The sequence below is a fragment of the Pipistrellus kuhlii genome, unplaced genomic scaffold, assembly GCF_014108245.1.
Source record: "Pipistrellus kuhlii isolate mPipKuh1 unplaced genomic scaffold, mPipKuh1.p scaffold_m20_p_3, whole genome shotgun sequence".
In the NCBI taxonomy this organism is placed as follows: domain Eukaryota; kingdom Metazoa; phylum Chordata; class Mammalia; order Chiroptera; family Vespertilionidae; genus Pipistrellus; species Pipistrellus kuhlii.
Window position 1 is genome coordinate 17,493,720 of NW_023425529.1, and position 22,261 is coordinate 17,515,980.

General features: G+C 39.2%; 1 protein-coding gene across 1 annotated transcript in view; it reads right to left on the reverse strand.

Moving 5' to 3' along the window:
* LOC118728624 (pregnancy zone protein-like) overlaps positions 1-15,338 on the reverse strand; it is a 48,313-nt gene extending 32,975 nt beyond the window's left edge. The window contains exons 1-10 of the mRNA XM_036455339.2: positions 15,193-15,338; positions 11,801-11,984; positions 10,951-11,104; positions 10,728-10,780; positions 9,870-9,890; positions 9,248-9,416; positions 7,346-7,430; positions 5,251-5,374; positions 3,287-3,401; positions 9-118 (exon numbers count right to left, since the gene is read on the reverse strand). Coding sequence (XP_036311232.2) covers positions 9-118; positions 3,287-3,401; positions 5,251-5,374; positions 7,346-7,430; positions 9,248-9,416; positions 9,870-9,890; positions 10,728-10,780; positions 10,951-11,104; positions 11,801-11,984; positions 15,193-15,275 — 1,098 coding nt within the window. The 5' untranslated portion in view covers positions 15,276-15,338. The remainder of the gene's footprint in view (positions 1-8; positions 119-3,286; positions 3,402-5,250; positions 5,375-7,345; positions 7,431-9,247; positions 9,417-9,869; positions 9,891-10,727; positions 10,781-10,950; positions 11,105-11,800; positions 11,985-15,192) is intronic.
* Between the last annotated feature and the right edge of the window lie 6,923 nt (positions 15,339-22,261).

A 22,261-nucleotide genomic window follows, 5' to 3' on the forward strand; every position in this document is an offset into this window, starting at 1 on the left:
TATTTTACCTGCCCAAAGATAGGAATCCCAGGTCTATAATATGAATTCATTTTTGTAAATACCAGTTTGCTTAAGGTATTTGTGATTTCACATGATCCATGCCCAGTTAATTCCAGCCCTGAAAAAAAAAAAAGAAGAGCAGTTTGCTGGGGAAAAAAATCAGTTTCACTAAAAAGAGATGTTGACAGGAACCCAGGAAGGCTGGTCAACAACCTTAATTGCTCTAACGGCTCACCCTTTAGTTGAGATATTGTTCGCAGAAGCAGCCTCCACCTTGTTGTCCCGTGGAAGTTTCTGTTATTTCCTGCCTAAGGGCCACATGTAAATTTCTGTGTATGTTGCCTAAGATGTTTTCCCCAAAGCCTCAATAAAAGGGGATGGCAGGGCCAGAGCAAAAGTAGTTCTCCCTCTAGAGTTGGCCCCCCATATCGCCAAGTTGAATTTCTTCAAGTCTCAAGTCCTTTTATTTGTGTGCGGTCCTTCTCCAGAACCCGAACCCTGAATTGGAACTCTTTCCACGCGGGGTGGTGAAAGAGATTCCTACAGCAGCTGAAAAGTTCTATGTAGTCAACTTACCTCCTACCTTCATTCTAGCTTCACTCCATTATAACAAAATACTATCCATATCCTTTTTTCTTATCTTTCCAGAGTTTCTACACTTAGAACATACAAGTAATTTGACATTAACTCCACCTTCATATAAAAAATTTATTGGCATCCATAATTCTCCAATTTCTTTGGCTTCACAAGTACTCTACTTGTTCCACTTTTGTTCTTAAGTTTTTTTCATCCTCTGTGATTCTCTCTCTCTCATATCCTTGCCCTTCCCCACAACTCTTTGCGTAAGACGTAATTCTTCACATTGGCTTAAAAATATACCTAAATTTATTACACAAACAATTTCTCCAGCCAGATCCTTCTTTTCACTCAAAGTCCTGTCCAAGGATAACCAACACCTGTTGCTTTTCCACTCAATCTGTATTTTGTCTTCAACATCTAAAGTACCACTTTATCAAAATCTAAACGATCCCCTATTCACTTCCAATATAGCAGTCTCATTTCAGATTTAATATAATGAATCTCAGAAGTAATTAATACATAATAATTATAATTAAAATTCTTTCAGTGACTTCTAAGAAATAGTATTTTTATTCTCCCCCCCATCCTTCTGACTTCTAATTTTGTTATGCTGAATTATTTGTACTATCTTTTAACTATCTAGTAGTTCCCCTTATTTGTAGGGATATGTTTCAAGACTCTCAGTGGATGCCTGCAGCCACAAATAGCACCCAACCCTATATATACTATGTATTTCCCATGCATATTTACCTATGATAAAGTTTAATTTATAAATCATGTGTGCAACTTAAAACTTATGAATTATTTATGTCTGAAAATTTCCATTTATTATTTTTGGACCACGAATGACCCTGGGTAACTTAAAGTGTATTTGTTTCTTTTGTGGGACCTGCATTGTTCAATTCTAGCCTCAGTTTAGCAATACTAAGTGAACTCACTTTCAGAACAATTGCATTTACTCTTAGGAGGATATGGACACAATGGAAATGGTTCCAGAGATACATTTATTATCTTGATTTTTCTCTGGCTTTCTTCTTAAATTATGTAGAATGAATCCACTACCATTTTAATATTCCATATTATAATACACCAGTGGTCCAGTGCACAAAATTCGTGCATGGGGCTGGGGGAGTGGGAAAAGGAAGGTGTCCCTCAGCCCCACCCTGCACTCTCTCCAATCTGGGACCTCTCAAAGGATCTCCAACTGCTGGTTTAGGCCCCAACCCTACCCCAACCACTCACCTGCCTGATTGTTCCTAACCACTCTGCCTGCTGGCCTGCTTGCTCCCAACTGACCCCCACCAGCCTAATAGCCCCCAATTGCCCTCCCATGCTGGCTTCATGGCCCCCAACTGCTCTCTTTGGTTGGCCTGATTGCTCCCACTGCCTTCTTCTACTGGGCTGATCTCCCCCAACTGCTCTCCCCTACCAGCCTCATGGCCCCCAACTTCCCTCCCCAGTCGGTTTCCTGGAAGGTCTCATGGTCTAATTAGCATATTACCCTTTTATTAGTATAAATTACCTTGGACACATTCTCATCACCATAGTTCTTTCCTATCGGCTCCTTATTTTGTTTAATGTCATTTCCATTTTCTAGGACCCAAATTTGTAATCATAGGGTTATCTTTGAATAATGTTCTGATACTAAAGGCCCAGTGCATACAATTTGTGCATGGGGGTAGGTGTCCTTCAGCCTGGCCTGAGCCTTCTTGCAATCTGGGACCCCTCAGGGAATGTCTGACTGTCAGTTTAGGCCTGATCCCAACCTGGCCTGTGGGGATTGGGCCTAAACTTGTAGTCTGACATCCCCCAAGGAATATAGCAGTGTGCCAAGCAGCAGGCAGCCAAAGAGGAGCCCGAATCAGGGACGGACGCCATGCCATTTGCACTTATCCCAGCCTGCTGTGCCTGCTGTCACTGTTCAGTAGTGCTGCTGAGGAGTTGGGAAAGCCTCCCACTGCCACAGCTGCTCTCACCAGCTATGAGCCTGTCTTCTGGCAGAGTGGTGCTCCCCTGGTGGGAGCACACTGACCACCAGGGAGCAGCTCCTGCATTGAGCATCTGCCCCCTGTTGGTCAGTGCGCATCATAGCTACTGGTTAACCAGTCATTCCAATTGTTCTGTCATAACGGCCATATATATATAGTGTTATAACACATTTTTCATCTAGCCTGTCCTATTCATTTTGTTTAGAATTATCTTTAAAAAATATCCACTTATTTAGGTCATTCTCCTGACATAGATCTAAAGTTATCTAATGCTTTTCATAATAAAGTCTAACTTCTTTAGTATATGGTTTATTTTTCTACATTAGCACCAACCTACATTTTCAGATTCTTCTGAGACCAAATACATTGCTTTCCTCACTCATTACTATCTTTCAAAATATCATTCATTTTATACAAATCAGCTCAAATGAGCTTTCTTTGGTTTTGGGTTAGAATTATTCTTCTTCATACTCATTTATCCCTTATATTTTGCATTTCTGATAGTAATTTTATTATGGTTATACATCTATACATACATACATACATACATACATACATACAGATATACCTAATTTCTTTAAAGATTCCTAATTACTTGCAGGCAGGGGTCATGCTATTTTCATTGACCCAGAAACAATAGTGTTCTACATGAAATGGGATTTGGATAACTATATGAAAAGTAATAATCTGATGAATTGATATTTTAAAGTAATACAAACCTGTTCCCTCTTCTCTGACCTTGGCTTCCACTTTTAATTTCATTTCATGTCCTTTTAGTCTCAGCTGAAATGATTTAGTCTTGACAAGTTGTGTGAAACAGCCTTTACTGTCTGCCTGAAGAGAAATGAAGATAATTCCTGGGTTCTCTAATTTGCTATCATCAGAGTCAGTTATTAACTTATGAAAATTATTTATTGTCTATAGAAGAACATTTTTTAAATGTTATGACCATCTTTTAGTTGCTGACCCTGATTCAATCCCCCAAATGACATAAAATGTCTTCATTAATCATTCATTGAGTTACTCTTGCCAATCTTTGTCTTCTTCCCTGTCTATCCATTTTGTCATATTAAATTTTTTAGTGTGTCCAAATGTGCTACAGTATTTTGTGGTTCCTTTTTTTTTTTTTTTTGGCATATATTGTTCCTTAAATGATAACATTCTTTCTCTCATTCTTATCTTAGAAGAACAGCAGTCATTGCTCTTCTAAACTCAACCCCAAAATAACATCCAGGCAGCCTAGGTACCTACCTCCACTTAAATATTGGCTAAGGATTGTACTTTCTCAACCATACTTTCTCAATGTCTCAGACACTAATAAAAACAAATATATTCATCAAATAGATGAATTACTATAGTATAGTCATGCATCACTTAATGATGGGGATACAGTCAGAGAAATGTATCTTTAGGTAGCTGTGCGAACATTGAGTGGAGTGTACTGAAACAAACCTATGTGGCACAGCCTACCACACACCTAGGCTATATTGCCTATTGCTCCTAGACTACATCCCTGTACAGGTACATTACTGTGCAAAAACAACGCGAGGGTACATCAAGCACAAGAGAAAATGATGTAATCAAGAGAAACACAGTAAACATGATCCGTATGAAGCTGCTGGCATGACATAGCATACTGTTTTACAACTTTATTTTTAATAAGTAGATAGAGTACACTCTAAAATAACAAGAGTATAGTAACCTATTTTAGAGACATGGAAGCATGCAACAGACTAAAGGTCCTCAGAGGGAAGGGGGTGGGGATAAGACAATTAATATGTACATACGTGTATGCATAACCAATGGACACAAATAATAGTGGGATGAAGGCTTGGGGAGGGGAACAAGAGATGGGAGAAGGGGGAGTCAATGGGGAGGAAGGGGATATCTTTAATGCTTTCAACAATAAAGATAAATTTTAAAAAATAATAGTATAGGAAAAAGGTAGTAAATACATACCAGCAACATAGTTATTTATTATCAAGTATTCTATACTATATCTAAGTATATGTGCTATTATACTATTATACGACTGGCAGCATTAGGATTGTTTACACCAGCATCAACACAAACACATGAGTAATGTGTTTCCCTGTGACATTAGGGAAAGAAGTGGACCAAGCCTGTCATTGACTGAAACGTCATTATGCAGCACATGACTGTAATCAGGTTTCCAAACTAAATATTGGGAGCCATGTTTTAATAAATATTTGTTCTTATGTTTGTACTTACATAAAAATATTTATTGCACAATAACCTTTACTTATGTTTAACTATATATAGAGGCCACGACCCACTTGCAAATAAAAATTAACCTTAGTCTCTCTGGTATATTAAAGATTTTGACTGCTAGATTTATCTCATGCTTATCTAGCCAAGTTTGAATAATTCCACGTCCTAGTATGCTCATTTAACCATATGTGGATTGCAGTGGAAGAAAATGATAAGACTAGACAATTAATATCACTATAAACCCATGAGCCCAACCCTCAAGGGGGCTCCTAATGTTGCCATGCAAATATATAATGTTTCCCTTCATAAGTTTTCAAGGTGACTATTTCAAACTCTTTATTATAATATATTCAGAACGCAATGTTCTATTATTTTCTCCATTGTATTATAATCCAGGAGAAAACAAGATCTGATTTTAATATCCTGGGAGAGTGGTTTCCATATATAATACCTGTTGACTGAATTCTTCACAGATACTTTGTGACTCTTTTCCATAGCAGGTGGAAGAGAATCGTTTATATTTTCTGCACACATTAATCGTCACCAGTCCAGGGACAGGCTTTCCATATGTGTATCTATAATGATAAAGCAGTCATGTAAACATATTTAATATAAATAACTCCTTTGTTTTTCCTCAGTATCTATCATCTACAGCAATGATATTTCCTCCTATAGGATTTGTATTTTAAAAGCACTTATTCTAAAACTATGTCATAATTATTTAAGTAAACATACATGTATACATCCAGGAGAAAAATACTTACTGAATCTATTAAAACACCTCCAATGGAAAATTAACAATGTGTTATTTCTCAGATCATTCCTTCCCCTAAGTTGAGGTTTGCTTATAAGCCTGTTTTATTTCTGCCTTTTTCTGCTACCAGACTATCTAGGTTGTGATTCCAGCTTTGGAAACACCTCTTAATTATTATGTATTTTAAGAGGACAAAAGAGAAGCTAAATTGGAAAGCACTAGCTCTACAGCAAAAATGTTATAAATGAAGAATAGCATGATGACTTAGTCCGGTTCTGCCATATCTGATGCCATGGTCTGAATGTTTGTGTTCCCCTAAATTTATTTGTTGAAATCCTAATCCACAAACAGGGTAGTATTAGGGTTTAAGGACTTTGGGGGGTGCTTAAACAATGAGGTCGGAGTGATTGGTGCTTTTATAAAAAAAGCTCCAGAGAGATCCCTGGTCCCTTCCACCAGGTGAGGACCTGGCCAGAGGCACCAGCTATGAACCAAAAAGAGTACCTTCACCAGAACTTGGCTATGCTGTCACTTTGGTCCTGGATTTCCCAGTCTCTAGAATTGTGAGCAATGCATTTCTGTTGTTTATAAGCTACCAATCTGTAGTATTTTGGTATGGTAGCCTGAAAGGGCTAAGACATGATGTGAAGTCAAACTTAGTTTATTGTTTCTCAAAGTATGCTTTATAGACCACCTACATTGAAGCTACATGAGATATATATATTGAGATTCAGAGTCTTGAATTTCTCCTCAGATTTATGTTTAGAATTTCTAGAGGCGAGGCCAAGAAATCTACATTTTTAACTAAGCACCTCCATAGATTCTGATGCACACAGTTTGGAATCTATTGCATTAGCCCAAACTGTGAGGAAGGGGAGATTTGGCCTCAATGTTCCCAAATGTCTCTTTTAAAAAAATAATTTTCCCCCCAAATTTCACAAGTGCTAATAAAGTAATAAATTATTTACTAAATTTCAATCACTTTGTTGAATTTTTAAGTCTAAATAAAGAGGTGTTCCTTCTGATGGAAAAATTTAAGGGATTGGAGGTGATAAGAAGATTAAAAAACATGTTCCTTATTCTGTTTTCAAAAGCAAGAGGTATCGTGTCTCACTGAAAGGCAATCAGAAAAGCAATAACTATAACATGTATTTTGATTTCTACATTACATATCCAGCATTTAAGACAAAGGGTCAGCTTACCTTCTAATTTTTCATAGTTTAAGAAATTTGGAGCAATAAAAAAATGGGGATAATAAGAAGTTATGAGCATTATCTCCAGAATTAAATAGCCTGGGGTCAGTTTAGCAGTGTCTGGGATATATAAATGCTTCATGAAGCTAAATTTTTTTTAATTGTAAGGAATAATAGAGAATATTGATGATGAGTTCAGAGTCTGGAGCCAGACTGTTGGATTTAAATTCCAGTCTGCCATTGAATACCTGTGGAAGCTTGAGCAAGTTTTTTTTTTATATATACTTTATGTGTTATAGTTTTCTTATTTGTAAATTGAGTATAATTATCATCATCTCATAGGGTTCATATAAGACTGAAAATGTTAATACGTGTAAGGGGTTTAAATAATTGTCTGGAGCATTGTAAGTGTTCAGAGAAAGATTTTATTATTAGTAGTAAAAGTGTCATAGGCTACCTCTCCTGCTCCCTAATCAGGGCTCAGGCAAGTTGGAGAGAGGGTCATTCTTTCTCTAGTTAAAATACTTCAAAGTCCAGTAACAGTTATTTGCAATACAAATAAAGCAGGAAAATAGAAATGAGATGAATATGAAACTCACAGGCCACATGCAGATACCACGAATGTTTCATCTAGAAAACCAACGGTCTTGGGCATTTTCACTTGGACCTCAAATTTGGGCAAAACTGTTGTTAACAGAAGAACAAAAGAGATGAGTGTGGGCGGGAAACCCTTCAAGTATCAGTAATAATTCTATTACAGAATCTTATAGCAGGGTCACATGAAATTATTTCAATTACAATTTGCAGCAGTAGGTACACCACTGAGAAAGGAGATGTTATTCATAGTCATGGGCAGTTTGTACCATGTTAACTTGGTTAAGCCAGTACTACATTTCCTAGAATCTCCTTGTCTGAATCTCGAGTGATCAAGATTGAAAAAAAAAAAAAAAAAAAAAAAAAAAAAAAAAAAAAAAAAAAAAAGAAAGAAAGAAAAGAAAAGGAAAGAAAAGAAAAGAAAAGAAAAGAAAAAGCAGCACCTGAAGACCATCATGGTTAGATGTAGTAACAGGTACAATAAGGCCAGTAGGTTCCAATTGGTTCTTATTCTTTTCCTCTGTGCCCAGCTTTTCTTCCCAATTGCTAGCTTTGCTGACTAACACAGGCCCTAGACCTACTAGCAGATACTTGGCTACAGAAACACTGAAGTGATAGACATTATTCTTCTATTAGAGGTCCAGTGCATGAATTCATGCATGGGTGGGATCTGGCTAGCTTAGCCCCAATCAGGGTGGATCTGGGCTGTGCCTGTTGGGAGGAGGAGATGACAGGAGATTGGCTGATGGGTCTACCTTGATTGGGGCCTGAGGGCAATCAGGGGTGGGCTGGCTGGGGAAAGGGCTGCAGGAGGTTGGACAGCCAGCTCCACACCCAGGTCAGACTGATTCATTGGCTGCAGTGGGCATGATAGTGACAGGTTGTTCTGGTTGTTATGGCATTATGGTCACTGGCTTTTTATATACTAATATATAAATAAGTTTTCCTTTGTGGTCAGGCAGCTGAAGGTGCCCTTGCCAGGTCTGATATATTTGTCCCTTCCATTGCTTCAGGAGAACTGGTTAGTAATTTTCTCTGATCCATCAACTTTTTCTGGACACTTACTTTTCTGGCGCCTCCCACAGTTGTATAAGGTTAGTTATTCAGATAATAAATCCCTCTTCTATAATTCTCATGGAAGCTATGGTGAGTTTTAGAAATCATGTTTCTGTTATAGATTTCCTTATTCATGGTTTATATTTAATTTATATTAAAAATCTACATAACTGATAACTAATAAGATAGCTTCAATGTCTAATTATTATAATTTAGTGGAGGTATAGTTTACAGACAGCCAGAAGATAGTCACAGGAAATACCTTTAGTTATAAGATATAGATCAACAGATGCATACAGGTAACCTAATGTTTTGATTAACAATATAAGTTTGAATAGGTTCAAATGAATCTATTAAAATCTCTCTTGCCTTTTATTGGCTCTGTGGATTTCAGTAAATTATTAACTTTTCTAGAATTGATATAGAGATAATTGATATACTTATTTATAAAATAATATCTTCCCCAATAGGCTGTTGTGAAGTTTAATTGAGATAATGCATGAAAGTGCTTGGCAAATATTTAAGTAAATAAAAACAAGAACAGACCCAGAGATAAGGAGCCATAGGTCAGACTGTTGGACCTCAAAGGGAGGGTGGGGATAAAAGGGAGAGATCAACCAAAGGATTTATGTGCACACATAAATGGTCAAGCACATGAATGGGGTGGGGGTGGGGGGTTGAGGACAAATATGTAATTCCTTCATCAATAAAGAAATTAATTAAAAAATAATAAAGCATGTTAATTTTCAACTATTATATGCTAGATTTTTGTTTGTCATCTATTTGCAAAAACTAGCCAATCTTAAATACTCTAATGTTGTAAATATCTTTGATATGTGTAGAATTCTTACCATATTCATTCACCTCAAAGGAGTGCTCTATTTTCCCCCCTGACTTCCTCTGCACCAGGACCTTGTAGGCACCCAGAGTGGGCTCCTCTGAGAGTGGGAAAGAGAGCTGGGTGAGTCCCCCTTGCAATCTGAGATTTTGCCATTGGAAAATTCGGTTCCTCTTGGGATTCTATAGATAAAAACATCATGAATTCATAGAAAAAATTAAAGTATATACGTTTGATAGGGAGACATTGGGGAAGGTGACATTGAGAGTTGGATAATAGATACTTGATAAATTGGCACCAAAAGTATTAAAGTTTTCTAAGAATTCTAGATTGAGAAAAGGGCAACACATTTACCAGCAATAAAATATTATAGATTACAGTACATCTTTTTGGGATTAGGCATATTTATTGTGGGTAGAACTATTAAAAGAGTCACTAAATTGCATCATCTCAGGGAATTTTGTTCTTCCATTTACATCTCATCTACTCTCCAAAATATTTAAGATAAACTAGAAAAGCAGTATTTACTTAGTTTTGATGAAATGCTAGTGGAGAATGAAGAGGTGGAGAGAGGAAATTTAATATGACTTGTAGTAAGTTCTCATCCCAAATAAGACACAAAGTATATTACTTACCTCAACATAAACTGCCGGGAACTGAAAAGAAATAATAATATGAGTGTGAGATAGAGTTTAGAAAAAGAAAACCATAATATCAGCATTGATAGAGTATCTCGGTCAGTGAGTCTGTATATTTCTTGTCTAATCAAGGAATTTTGTCTCAGTTTGGTTCATAGCACTTTATACATTTAGTTAGGGACATACATCTTTTATGAAGTCTAAGAAACTATGCCTTTCCCTTTATGAAATAACTAAAGGACCAGTGCCTGAATTTGTGCACTGGTGGAGTCCAGCTGGCCTGCCCCGATGGAGACTGTACCCTGATCAGGATGGAGGGGGGGGGGCTATAGGGACAGAGCTGGCTGGGACAAGGGACCGAGGATGCCCACCATCCTCACCCCCGATCAGGGTGACGGGGGCCCATTTGGGAATGGGCTGGCTGGAGCAAGGAGCTGCATTCATTCTGGTCATTCTGGTCGTTCTGCCATTTGGTCACGGAGTTTTTATTATATAGGATGTACAACTGAGGAAATCTACACTTAGGTTTAAAAAGGTCCGAATAGTAAGTTTATTTTGCAGATGATATTTATCTCTAAGAAATTCTCTTTTTTTTTTCTAAGACAGAATTCAAACGCAGTTAGTTTTTCTTTGTTTAATAAAAATAACAGGTATGTTTAAGATCATTTAAACACTATTTAATTTACTTTAAGAATGTACAATAATTGATGAACTGATCTCTATTCTCCAGCAGAGGTCCCCTTATGAAATCTTTCTGTGGTAGATTTAAGTCTACCTGGTCTCAGTTTCCCCACAAGAACAGGCTTTAACTTTTTGCTTGTTTCTCCCAACCTCACCCATCGTTATGAGACTCACCATTTCATTCAAAGGGTGAAAATTGATATCCACGGAGACAATGCGGAATTTCACTGAAAGAGAGATTATTTTTCCCCCCATGAAACACTCCATGAGAATCCAGAGTATAATAGTAATACAGATTACAACATGCCAGGACTTCCATGACAGCAGAATAAAGTAATAAAGACTCCCCCGCAACCCTGCCCCTTAAAGTTGTCCTTGTTCATTTGGTTCCTCACACCTGTTTGTCCTGGTTTGTAGATGGGCTTGTCTGTCTGGACAAAGACAAGGCTCTTTCCTTTTACTATGTGCATTGGCTTCCTCTTTGTGAACTCCTGGGTTGGCCCTTTCACCTGCACAGTAAGGAATGCCGAGGAGGATGGCAACTCTGGGACCTGTAAAACAGAACTATGAGTTGAAGAATCTGCCCAGTCTGACCCACTTCTGAATGTCTCAGCCTTTATGATATTCTAATTTTTCTGGTGAGTCTCATGAGAACTAGTATGGGATATGGTCAAGGGTTATTTCCTCCGTTGTACAGATTATTATGTTTGTGTAACATGACACTAACAACTCAATGATTTAATTAAAGTGAAAATGTCCCTGAAATACAACAGACTTCAACCAGTAATGGTAGCGAAGGAAATAACATGGTTGGATTTTCACAGCAATTATATGTTATCATTTGTATTGGCCAGTATGATTAACTAAATATTTAATATCTTAAGTAATAGAACTTTATTAACCCTTAGGCATCTGTGAGATCATAGATAAGTCACTTTATGAATCTTAGTGTTTATATCTGTGATGGCAATGAACATGGTCTTAGAAATTTAAGAACAAACAAAATCTTTCCTATAAGTACTGTTAGCTTTCATATATTGCATTAGATCTGTTTGTAAATATTATCTAAGCACATTCAGTAGAAATGTCATGTTTTTAATCTAATTTGAAATTTATTCTGCACTTCTTGTTTTTTCTTCATTATGCTTTTTTTTTTATTATTATTATTGTTGGGGGTCAGAATGCAAGGCATCACCTAATATGTGCTTTCATTAACAATATCCCTTATCCCAAAGAGTGATACTGACAATGAAGGGGCTGCAGTGGAAGGAGTCCTTCTCCGCCACCAGGTCTGTAAGGAGGGCCTTGCTGTGTGTTCCGTACTCCAGAGTGACATTAAGTGTCACTGTCTCATTCAGGTGATTGAGCATGACACAGGCTTTCTCAGGAACCCCCGTGTACAGCTGGGATGGGACCAGCACCAGGTACTGCCTGTAGAGAAGAAGAATCTGGATCAACCGTGGAGAGTCAAAAAACGTCATTATTGTGGCTGTTTCCTAGGTCATCTCTGTTATTGTCACCAATCAGAACAAAGCCAGATTTCGTCAGGAGTGTAGAGCATTGAATTCTTCAAAAGCCAACCCAAAAGATCTTAGAAACTTCTCAACTCAACAAACTAAACATCAATATTCTTATAAAAATATTCACCCTTGTAATCTTTCTAACCCTATTCATAAACCGGATAAGTATACCATGAGTTATTAATTTTCAACTCTAAGAATAGATAAAGAAAATGATTATATATAATGAAATAGCAATCAGCCTTATAAAAAGAAGAATATCCTGCCATTTGCAATAACATGGATGGACATGATGCTAAGTGAAATAAGCCAGAGAGAGAAAGATACTACTGCATGGTATCACTTATATGTGGAATCTAAAAAAATAAAATAAAATTCATAGAAACTGAGAATAAAAAAGTGGTTGTCATGGGTGGCATTGGGGGGAATAGCGAGATGTTGGTAAAAGGGTATACCGTTTCAATTATAAGATGATTTAAGCCTGAGGATCTAATATATAACATAGTGACTATAATTGATTACACTCTATTGTATAATTGAAATTTGCTAAGAGAGTAGTAAGTAATAATCTCACACAGAACAGAGTAAATCTGTAAGAAATGGATGTGATAATTAACTCAATGAGGGAAATCTTTTCACAATATATACATAGATCAAATCATCACACTGGGTACTATAATTTTGTCAATTGTCAATAAAACTGAAAAGTTTTTTATTTTCTTTAGAAACAACATGTGATTAATCAAATAATCATCACTGAAAGCATTAAGAACCTGTCTTTAAGTAATCTTGTGTTTCATATGGAAGAAATCACGAAATGTCATTGTTCCAGGAAATACCAAAGAGATGATTATTTTGATTTAACATGTAACACACAGGCGGGAGTTGAATTGCTTTTTACTACTGTTTTAGAAGCCACTTTAGCTGTTTTCTCTCTTTCATTCTCTGGTGATGAAAGAAAAGCCTTGCCATGCCAGCCTAGTCACCAAACACATTTCCACCTGCAACCAGAAGACAATTCTCTCTCTCTCTTGTGGCTATTTGCCTTTCATTTATAAGCACCCAAACATTCTGCAATTTGCCAAGCTCTGCTTGCCCAGGCCTTTCCTCCTTCAACAGTGTCCTTATATGTCTGAAAATTTTCTATTTATTTTTTAAGACTTACCTTGAAAGCAATTTTCTCAGAGCGACTTCGGTGACAGGTCCCATAAGGAGTTTGTTTTCTTTGTACATATTCTCACAGAATCCTGCAATACCTTCTTCTGGTTTTGCACTGCATTTCATTGTGTGCACCAACTCTCTTTCATGAGCCAGTAAAGAATTTACCTTTTATATGTGTGTGTGTGTGTGTACAGAATTCTATGTCCTTTATATTTTATGAATGCTGAAGAATTCTATATTCTTTAATTTTTACTTTTTATTTTAGGATTTTATATTCTTACTAGAGGCCTGGAGCATGAAATTTGTGCACGGAGGGTGGGAGAGTCCCCTCAGCCCAGCCTGCACCCTCTCCAATCTGGGACCTTTTGGGGGATGTCCAACTGCCGGTCTCACAATCCTGGACTGCTGGCACCTAACCACTCACCTGCCTGCCTGCCTGATCACCCCTAACTGCCTCTGCCTGCCAGTCTGATTGCCCCCAACTGCCTCCCCTGCTCGCCTGGTTGCCCCCAACTGCCTCCCCTACCGGCCTGGTTGCCCCGTGCAGCCTGTTCGGTTGTCCATTCAGTTGTGATGGTCACTTAGGCTTTTATATAGATAGACTAGAGGCCCAGTGCATCAATTCATGCACTGGTGGGGTCTGGCTGGCTCAGCCACAATTGGGGTGGATTGGGGCTGGGCCTGTTGGGAGGAGAAGATGGGGGGAGGTTGGCCAGCCAGCCTGCCTCGACTGTGGCCTGATCAAGGCTGGGCTGGCTGGGAGAAGAGGCTGCAGGTGATTGGCCAGCAGGCCCTTCCCCTGATTGGGATTGGGGGGCTTAATAGGGGTGGAGCCAGGCTTGGGGAGGGGCTGTGGGCAGTGGGATGTCTGGACCTGCCCCTGAATAGAGTGAGGGGTGCTGATCAGGGACCACAGGCCTAGGGAAGGGGTCATGGTGGTTGGCCGGCTGACTCTGCCCCTGATTGGGGTTGGGAGGGGCTGCAGGAGATTGGCTGGTTGGCCCCACCACCTATTAAGGTAGAGGGGTAATCAGGGGCAGGCTGGCCAGGGGGAGAGAGGCTGTAGGCCGATCAGGGAGGTGGGGCCGGTCAGGTGGAGAGGCTGTGTGAGGTTGGCGGGGTGCTATCAGGGGTGGGCTGGCCTGGGGGAGGGGCTGTGGGCCTATCATGGTGGGGCAGGCTGATCAGGGGCAGGCTGGTGGCGGGGAGGGTGATGCAAGGTTGGCTGACTGGCCCCACCCCCTGATCCAGCTGGTTTGGTGGCCACAGTGGGCATCATAGCGACCAGTCATTATGGTTGTTATGGTCGTTATGGTCACTGTCTTTTCATATATATAGATTTGGTGAATGTTTCATAAATGCCACTGCCCTATATCTGAGTTTTCTAGAATTGGAGTATACTTCTTTCCATGTGATCAATAACAACTTAAAAATTGTTTTTATTGTTTTTATTGGGTTGACTGACATTGGTTAATAAAATTATATAGGTTACAAGTGTACAATTTCATAATACACCATTTGTATATTGTATTATGTGTTCACTACCCGAAGTCAAATATTCTTTCATCACCATTTATGCTCCCTTTACCCTCTTCTCCTTCTCCTCCTCCTTTATCCTCTGGAAATCTCCATACTGTTGTCTGTGGCTATGAGATTATTTTTTTTCCTTAATCTCTTCACCTTTTCATCCAGCCCCCCAATCCTCATTTCTTCTGGTAGCTGTCAGTCTATTTTCTGTATGTATGAAATCTGTTTCTATTTTGTTTGTTTATTTTGCTCATTAGATTTCATATGTAAGTGAAATGCAATAACAACTTAATAACTAATTCTTCCAAGCCCTTTGGACAGTAGATTATTCCACCGGGAATCAGAAAATAAATAAAAAGATAGACATCAAGAAGCAGATAACACAATTGGGAAAGAGAAGGACAATAGACTTTTCTAGAAATGTCACTTACGGTTTTGAAGTAGCTGAAGCATCTCTGGGAAGGAGCAGGAAGAGCAGAATCAAGACTGGACTGGGCATCTGACTTCCCCTCATGATGTGGAGAAGTAAAGGAAATGAGAGTCTGAGCCCTTGATCCCTTGAACTCTGCTCTTATTCTGGAATCACTGTTTTTTATTTTATCTGATGGGCAGTGAAAGTACACTGCTAACCATTTATTTTTGTAACATATTAACTACTTCCCGTATTTAAAAAAAAAAAAAATCAATTCCAGACAATTTTCACAACTATCGTGTTCTTTTATCTACTTTTTTCAAATTTCCTAAGAACTTCAAAGATAGTGCTTTGAGGCTATGCTGGCTCTGGTTATTAATCAGTACTTTAAATATTTTTAAGAAAAACCAAAATAAATAACATAACTTGATGAAATCAATCAATATTCTTGATTTTTTTTCCTTTTTATAATTTTTTTTATTTTTTACTTTGTTTTTATTGTTGGCACTATTATAGATGTACCCATTCCCTCTCCCCTTTCCCCCCTTGGCCTAACTCCACCAAGCCCCTCCCCTCCCCCTCCTTCCCTCTGGCCATCACCACACTGTTGTCTGTGTCTGTGGGTTATGCACGTCTGTTCTTTGGCTAATCTCCTCACCTTCTTTCATCCAGTGCTCCTCTTCCCTTCTCTGACGGTTTTTGGTCTGTTGTTGCCTGGATCCATGACTCTGTTTCTATTTTGTTTATCAGTTTTTTGTGTTCATCAGATTCCATATATAAGTGAGATCATGTGGTATTTGTCTTTCTCTGATTTGCTTATTTCACTTAGCATAGTACTCTCCAGGTCCATCCATGCTGTCGCAAAAGGTAGCATTTTCTTCTTTTTTATGGCCACATAGTATTTCATTGTGTGGTAATGGGTTAATTTCCAGAATATATGAAGAACTTATACAACTCAACAGCAGGAAGACAAACAATCCAATTAAAAAATTGGTAAGGACCTGAGTAGACACTTCTCTTTTTTTATTTTTATTTTTAAAAGAACTATTAATGTAAATACATGTCTCAAATCCCTTCTTCATAGTCCAGGGAACATCACTTATTTCCTAAAGTTTCATCTCATATAGTTCTTTAAGGAAACAAAGAAAATTTATCACAGGGTTTAAAAAAAAATCAATTTGAAGATAATCTTCCTATTATTCAAAAGATTAACTTTTGCTTTTTATAGCTATCCTTATATATTTTTTTGTTTACAAAGAAAATGATACTTCATTTGGATATAACAACTCATATAACATATATTTTATTGTTTCTTAATTAATTTAACATCTAGACTATAAAGTCAATTAATTTATTTTATTCTTTAAGAGAAATTACCTTTATTTGATGGACACTCTAATTTAAGCTTGAGAAATATAAAAGTATTTTGTTAATAGTGGTTCATCACCTTGTTGATGTGAGTACAGGTTTATTGTTTTCGAATAGCTCTAGGAAAATGTTGACACCATTTGCACACAAGAAAAGTTTTAAGGCTTAATGAAAATATAGATGAGTAATTTCTCGATGCAGCTTAAAGGCTGAGAATAGGATGCTAAAACGAATGAATTTTCCAAATACCAGCAGGCCCCGATGTATAGAGTACGTTTTAAACTCACTCGTAAAGCCTCAGTGAGGGAAAGAGGAGTAGAAAAGTAAAACGGAGTTTTATCATTGTTGCCCAGAGTTCAGATTTTCCTCATTCCCTCAGGCCTCTCTTTTTATCTCTGGTTTCCCCATTTACACCCCAGAAATCTCTGCCTGGACTAGAGAGCTCTTCCTCTATCTGGCTTACAGTGAAGGTGGGGGTGATGTCACAAGGACCACCACTACACAGTCAGAGCTCTTGACAACCCAACTTGGGATTTACAAATTATTTTCTTATATATTGAAAAGCAAACACAGTTATAAGGAGTAGTTCACTTCTACCATTAGAATATTGCAGTGTAAGTTAAAGCAGTTAGCATGTTTGGGCTTAAAAGCTAACCCCCACGATGACCTATTTTAATGGGGAAAGTGCTCTGAATTCCATACAACTTTCTCATAAACGACCATTTGAAGAATGGAAATAGGAAGTACTTGACAGAGTCCCAAGGAATGATTGTGTCTTGGCTCCAATGTCAGCAGGGCAACTGGAAGGAGAAAACTGGTTGACAAGGTCACTGGCAGATCCTCTCAATATGCCATACGAGAAACTTTTGCCACACAGATTAAAGCAACACAACTTTGTGAGCCCATTATTTTTGCTGGCATCAGACCTACATCCGGGTCCCAAATCATCATGGTGGGGCCAAGAATGCCAACCCGGGGCCCAGGCCATAAACACAGAACACAGTGGTGTATCAGGGGACTAGATCTCCATGTGGAACCCAGACCACTATTCCATAACCCAATGTCCAGTTGAGGTACCAGACAGTCCACTGGAGCTCAGACCTCCCTCCCTGGCCCAAACTGCCCTCCCAGGACCCAGACCTTCATCAGGGGCTCAGACCTCCATCTGGTTAAAAAACCACCATGGCAGAGCCCAGAAGATTATCGCCGGGCACAGACCTCACACAGAATTCAGTCTTGTATTAGGGGTATAGTTCTCCATCTGTAACCCAGGCCACCATTCCATAACCCAGATGTCCACGTGAGGTACCACACCACCCTCGGAGGCCCAGACCTCCTTCTCTGGTTCGAACTGCCCTCCCAGGACCCAGACCTTCATCTAGGGTTCAGACCTGCATCCAGGTCCCAGACCTTTTCCCGCCCCCCCCTCTTTTTTTTTTTTTCTCTCAGAGAGGAAGAGTGGGATAGAGAGTTAGAAACATCCATGAGAAACATCAATCAGCTGCCTCCTGCATACCTCAGACTGGGGATGTGCCCGCAACCAAAGTAGGTGCCTCTGACTGGAATCAAACCTGGGACACTTCAGTCCACAGCCAGACACTCTATCCACTGAGCAAAACCTGTTGTGGCCAGGTCCCAGACCTTTATTGGGAGCACTACAATGTCATTCAGGGAACCCAGACTACAACCCATTGCCTATCCATTTATTGGAGTCTAAATATCCAGGCTAGTCCAGACCACCATTTCATCATCCCCAGGTCCTGCCCTTGACCAAAACCTCCCAGCTGGGCCCATTGCGCCCCCTAGTGACCACACCTCCCTCCAAGCACCCAGACCTACATCCAGGGCTCAGACCTATATCCGGATTCCAGAACATCATGGCAGGCTGAGAATGCCAACCCGGAGCCCAGGCCATAAACACAGAACACAGTGGTGTATCATGGGACTAGATCTCCAGGCAGAACCCAGACGAATATTCCATAACCCAATGTCCAGTTGATGTACCAGACCACACAAAGAAGCCCAGACCTTTCTACTCTGCCCAAACTCCCTTCCCAGGACCTAGACCTCCATTAGAAGCTCAGACCTCCATCCTGATCCCAGATCATCATGGCAGGGCCTAGAAGATTATCCTAGGCCTAGGCCTGAAACACCGAATCCACTCTTTTATCAGGGTATAGTTCTCCATCTATAAACTAGACCATCATTCCATAACCGAGATGTCCACGTGAGGTGCTAGACTGCCTTCAGGGGCCCAGACCTCCTCCATCCTTGTCCTACCCTGCCCTCCCAGGACCCAGACCTTCATCTAGGTGTCAGACCTACATCCAGGTCCCAGACCTTTTTTTAATTAATTAATTAATTAATTAATTAATTTATTTGTTTATTTATTTATTTTTCAGAGAGGAAGAGCGGGATAGAGAGTGAGAGAGAGACATCCATGAGAAACTACAACCAGCTGCCTCCTGCACACACCCCACTCGGGATGTGCCCGAAATCAAAGTACCTGCCCCTGACTGGAATCGAATCTGCAACCCTTCAGTCCACAGCCAGACTCTCTATCCACTGAGCCAAACTGGATATGGCCGGGTCCCAGACCTTTATTGGGAGCACCACAAGGCCATTCAGGAGACCCAGACTAGAACCCATTGCCTATCCATTTATTGGAGCCTAAATATCCAGGCTAGTCCAGACCACCATTTTTATCCTCCCCAGGTCCTGGCATTGACCCAAACCTCCCACCTGGGCCCATAGCGCCCCCTAGTGACCACAATTCCCTCCAAGCACCCAGACCTACATCCAGGGCTCAGACCTATATCCGGGTCCCAGAACATCAAGGCAGGGCCGAGAATGCCAACCCGGGGCCCAGGCCATAAACACAGAACACAGTGGTGTATCATGGGACTAGATCTCCATGCAGAACCCAGATCACTATTCCATAACCCAATGTCCAGTTGAGGTACCAGACCGCCAAATGGAGCCAGACCTCCCACCCTTGCCCAAACTGCCCTACCTTCATCAGGAGCTCAGACCTCCATCCTGGTCCCAGACCATCATGGTGGGGCCCTAAGATTATCCTGGGGCCCAGGCCTCCAACACAGAATCCAGCCTTGTATCATGGGTAAGTTCTCCATCTGTAACCCAGACTACCATTCCATAACCCAAATGTCCACGTGAGGTACCAGACTGACCCCCTAGGACCCAGACCTCCGTCCCTGGCCCAAATTGCCCTCCCAGGGCCCACACCTCCATCTGGGGCTCAGACCTACATACGGGTCCCAGACGTTTTTTTTAATTTTATTTTTTTTAAACCCTGAGTTGGTTCCCAGTTTCGCTCTGAGTTAAAACTTACATCCTTATACTGACTGACCCTCAGTTGCCTACTCACTCTCTCTCTCCATTATGATTTTAATCTTCTTACCTTGTTCTATACAGTCCTCTTGCTTTCTCTTTTCTGGCCATACTGACTTAGCTGCTGCTGCTCGAACACAGAGTACACACTTCTACGTAATGCCCTCACATCTCACCTTTTCTATCTACGCCCACTGCCTGGAATATTCTTCCCTCAGACATCTATTTGGCTAACTCCTTCACCTCTTTTAAGCTTTTGCTCATATGTTACTGCCTCAATAAAGCTGACCCTAAATTTCCTACTTGGTATTTTAGTCTTTTTCCTTTTCTCATGAATTATCAATAGTAACTAATAAGTGTGAGAGATAAGTGAGGGAAGGAGTTAAGTTGATACTCATATGATTGTTTGGTGATGAAATTATCACACACTGGATAGGATTCTCAGTAGAATATTCTTTCGGTATAAATGATGGATCCTATTGAGGTGCCTATTGGACATTCAGTTAAAGAATACAGTAGGTAATGTATATTGTTCATCTATAGTCTTCAAAGTTTATTAAATTCCATTCTCATTGTAACAGCAAGAAATTTTGCGAATGTAAATATTATATCCAAGACTTTCTCTGTGCCTCAAGGTACAGCAAGTAGTTGACTTTGCATATCTTTCTTGCTTGCTTATCATTTGAGGAACAATATTATTACGTGAGCAGACTAATACTCACTACATGTCAAATAAAATACAGACTAAGAATTGATCATTTACTTTGGAAAAATAAAGTTTCCCACCAAGAGAAATTATTTCCCTCAAAGTAAATTCCCTTCATTTTTCTTGAACCATTAGCACAAAATGTACTAGAAGAGTCACATTTTTCCTTGAGCGGAATCTTTGAATAGCTATAGAGCCTGGGGTGGTTTTATTTATTTTTTTAAAAACTTTAACTTTATTATTTAAAATATTGCAGATGTCTTCCATTGACCCCCTCCACCCTGCTCATATCCCCCCTAGGCCTTCACACACTATTGTATGTGTCCATGTGTTATGCATATATGCATATAAATCCTATGGTTAATCTCTCCTCGGATTTATTAGTCTGTCCCATGCTTCCAGGTCTCTGGATCTATTTTGTTTGTCAGTTTATTTTGTTCAAGCCTGGGGTGTTTTAAAATACAAGAATAATGATGTCTTTTTTTTTTTCTTCTTAATCCTCACTTGAGAATATTTTTTCATTGAGTTTTAGAGAGAGTGGAAAAGAGAGAGAAAGACAGAGAGAAATATAGATCTGAAAGAAATACATAATTGGCTGTTTTCTGCACACACCCAGACCAGGGCCAGCCCCGTAATCAAGGTATGCGCCCTTGACTGGAATCAAACCTGTGACCCTTTGGTCTACAGGCTGACGCTCTATCTAATGAGCCAAACCCACCGGGACAAGAATAATGTTGTCTTATCTACACATAGGATGCGGCATGTTTTGGTAAAAACAGGAGAACTGAGATGGTAAGAAGAAATTATTAACACAGTAAAATAAACTTCTGTAGTATCAGACATGGATGGACCTTAACAATTCATCTATAATTAAATATTTATTAAGAGCCAGCTGTAATTTAGCTATTATAAGGGAGACTACAAAAATAAATAAGTCTAACCATCTCCTATTAAAACACTATATTTTAAATTTGTTGAACATTGACAGAGTCTAGGACACTCTGTTTTCAAATTTTTTCAATCCCAAACTGGAAAATTTATCTGTGGATTTTTCTTGTCTGCAACAGTAGCTTAGCATTCAAAGGTCTGTGTTAAAGTTAGAAGTGAAATCATTTCCCATTCCTATTTTCTCCAGTTCCTTTCTGCTCACTTTTCTCAATCTGAATTCATTATATTGATAGTAGTGTTAGGTTAAGCAAAGGACAGACTTTGTATATCACTTTTCAGTAGTAAGTGATAAGCTCAGAAAAAAAAATTTATTATGATAAAATGCTCTTGGATTACCTTCTCAATCATGAACATAAATTCACTCAGTGCATCTGTCAGTCAATTTGTGACTCTGCAATTCTCCTCTCCCCCCCCCCCCCCCATTTTTTGATAATCTTTTACTGAAACATTCCTGTGTGTTTTGGTTTTTATTTTTGTTTTCTTGAACTCACATGCAATTCTCTTCAATTTATTCTCTTTCTTTACTCTTCATCAACTTTGACTTTCTCTGGGTATTAGGGATTCCATATTTTCTGTATATCATAATGGCTAAAAACTTGAATTTAGTATTGACAATACTATGTAGTTTGCTAACAAATGAAGTCCTGCATTTTTTTTTTTAGGATGGAAATTATGAATAAAGTACTGAAAGAAAAGAAATTCATAGACTCAAATG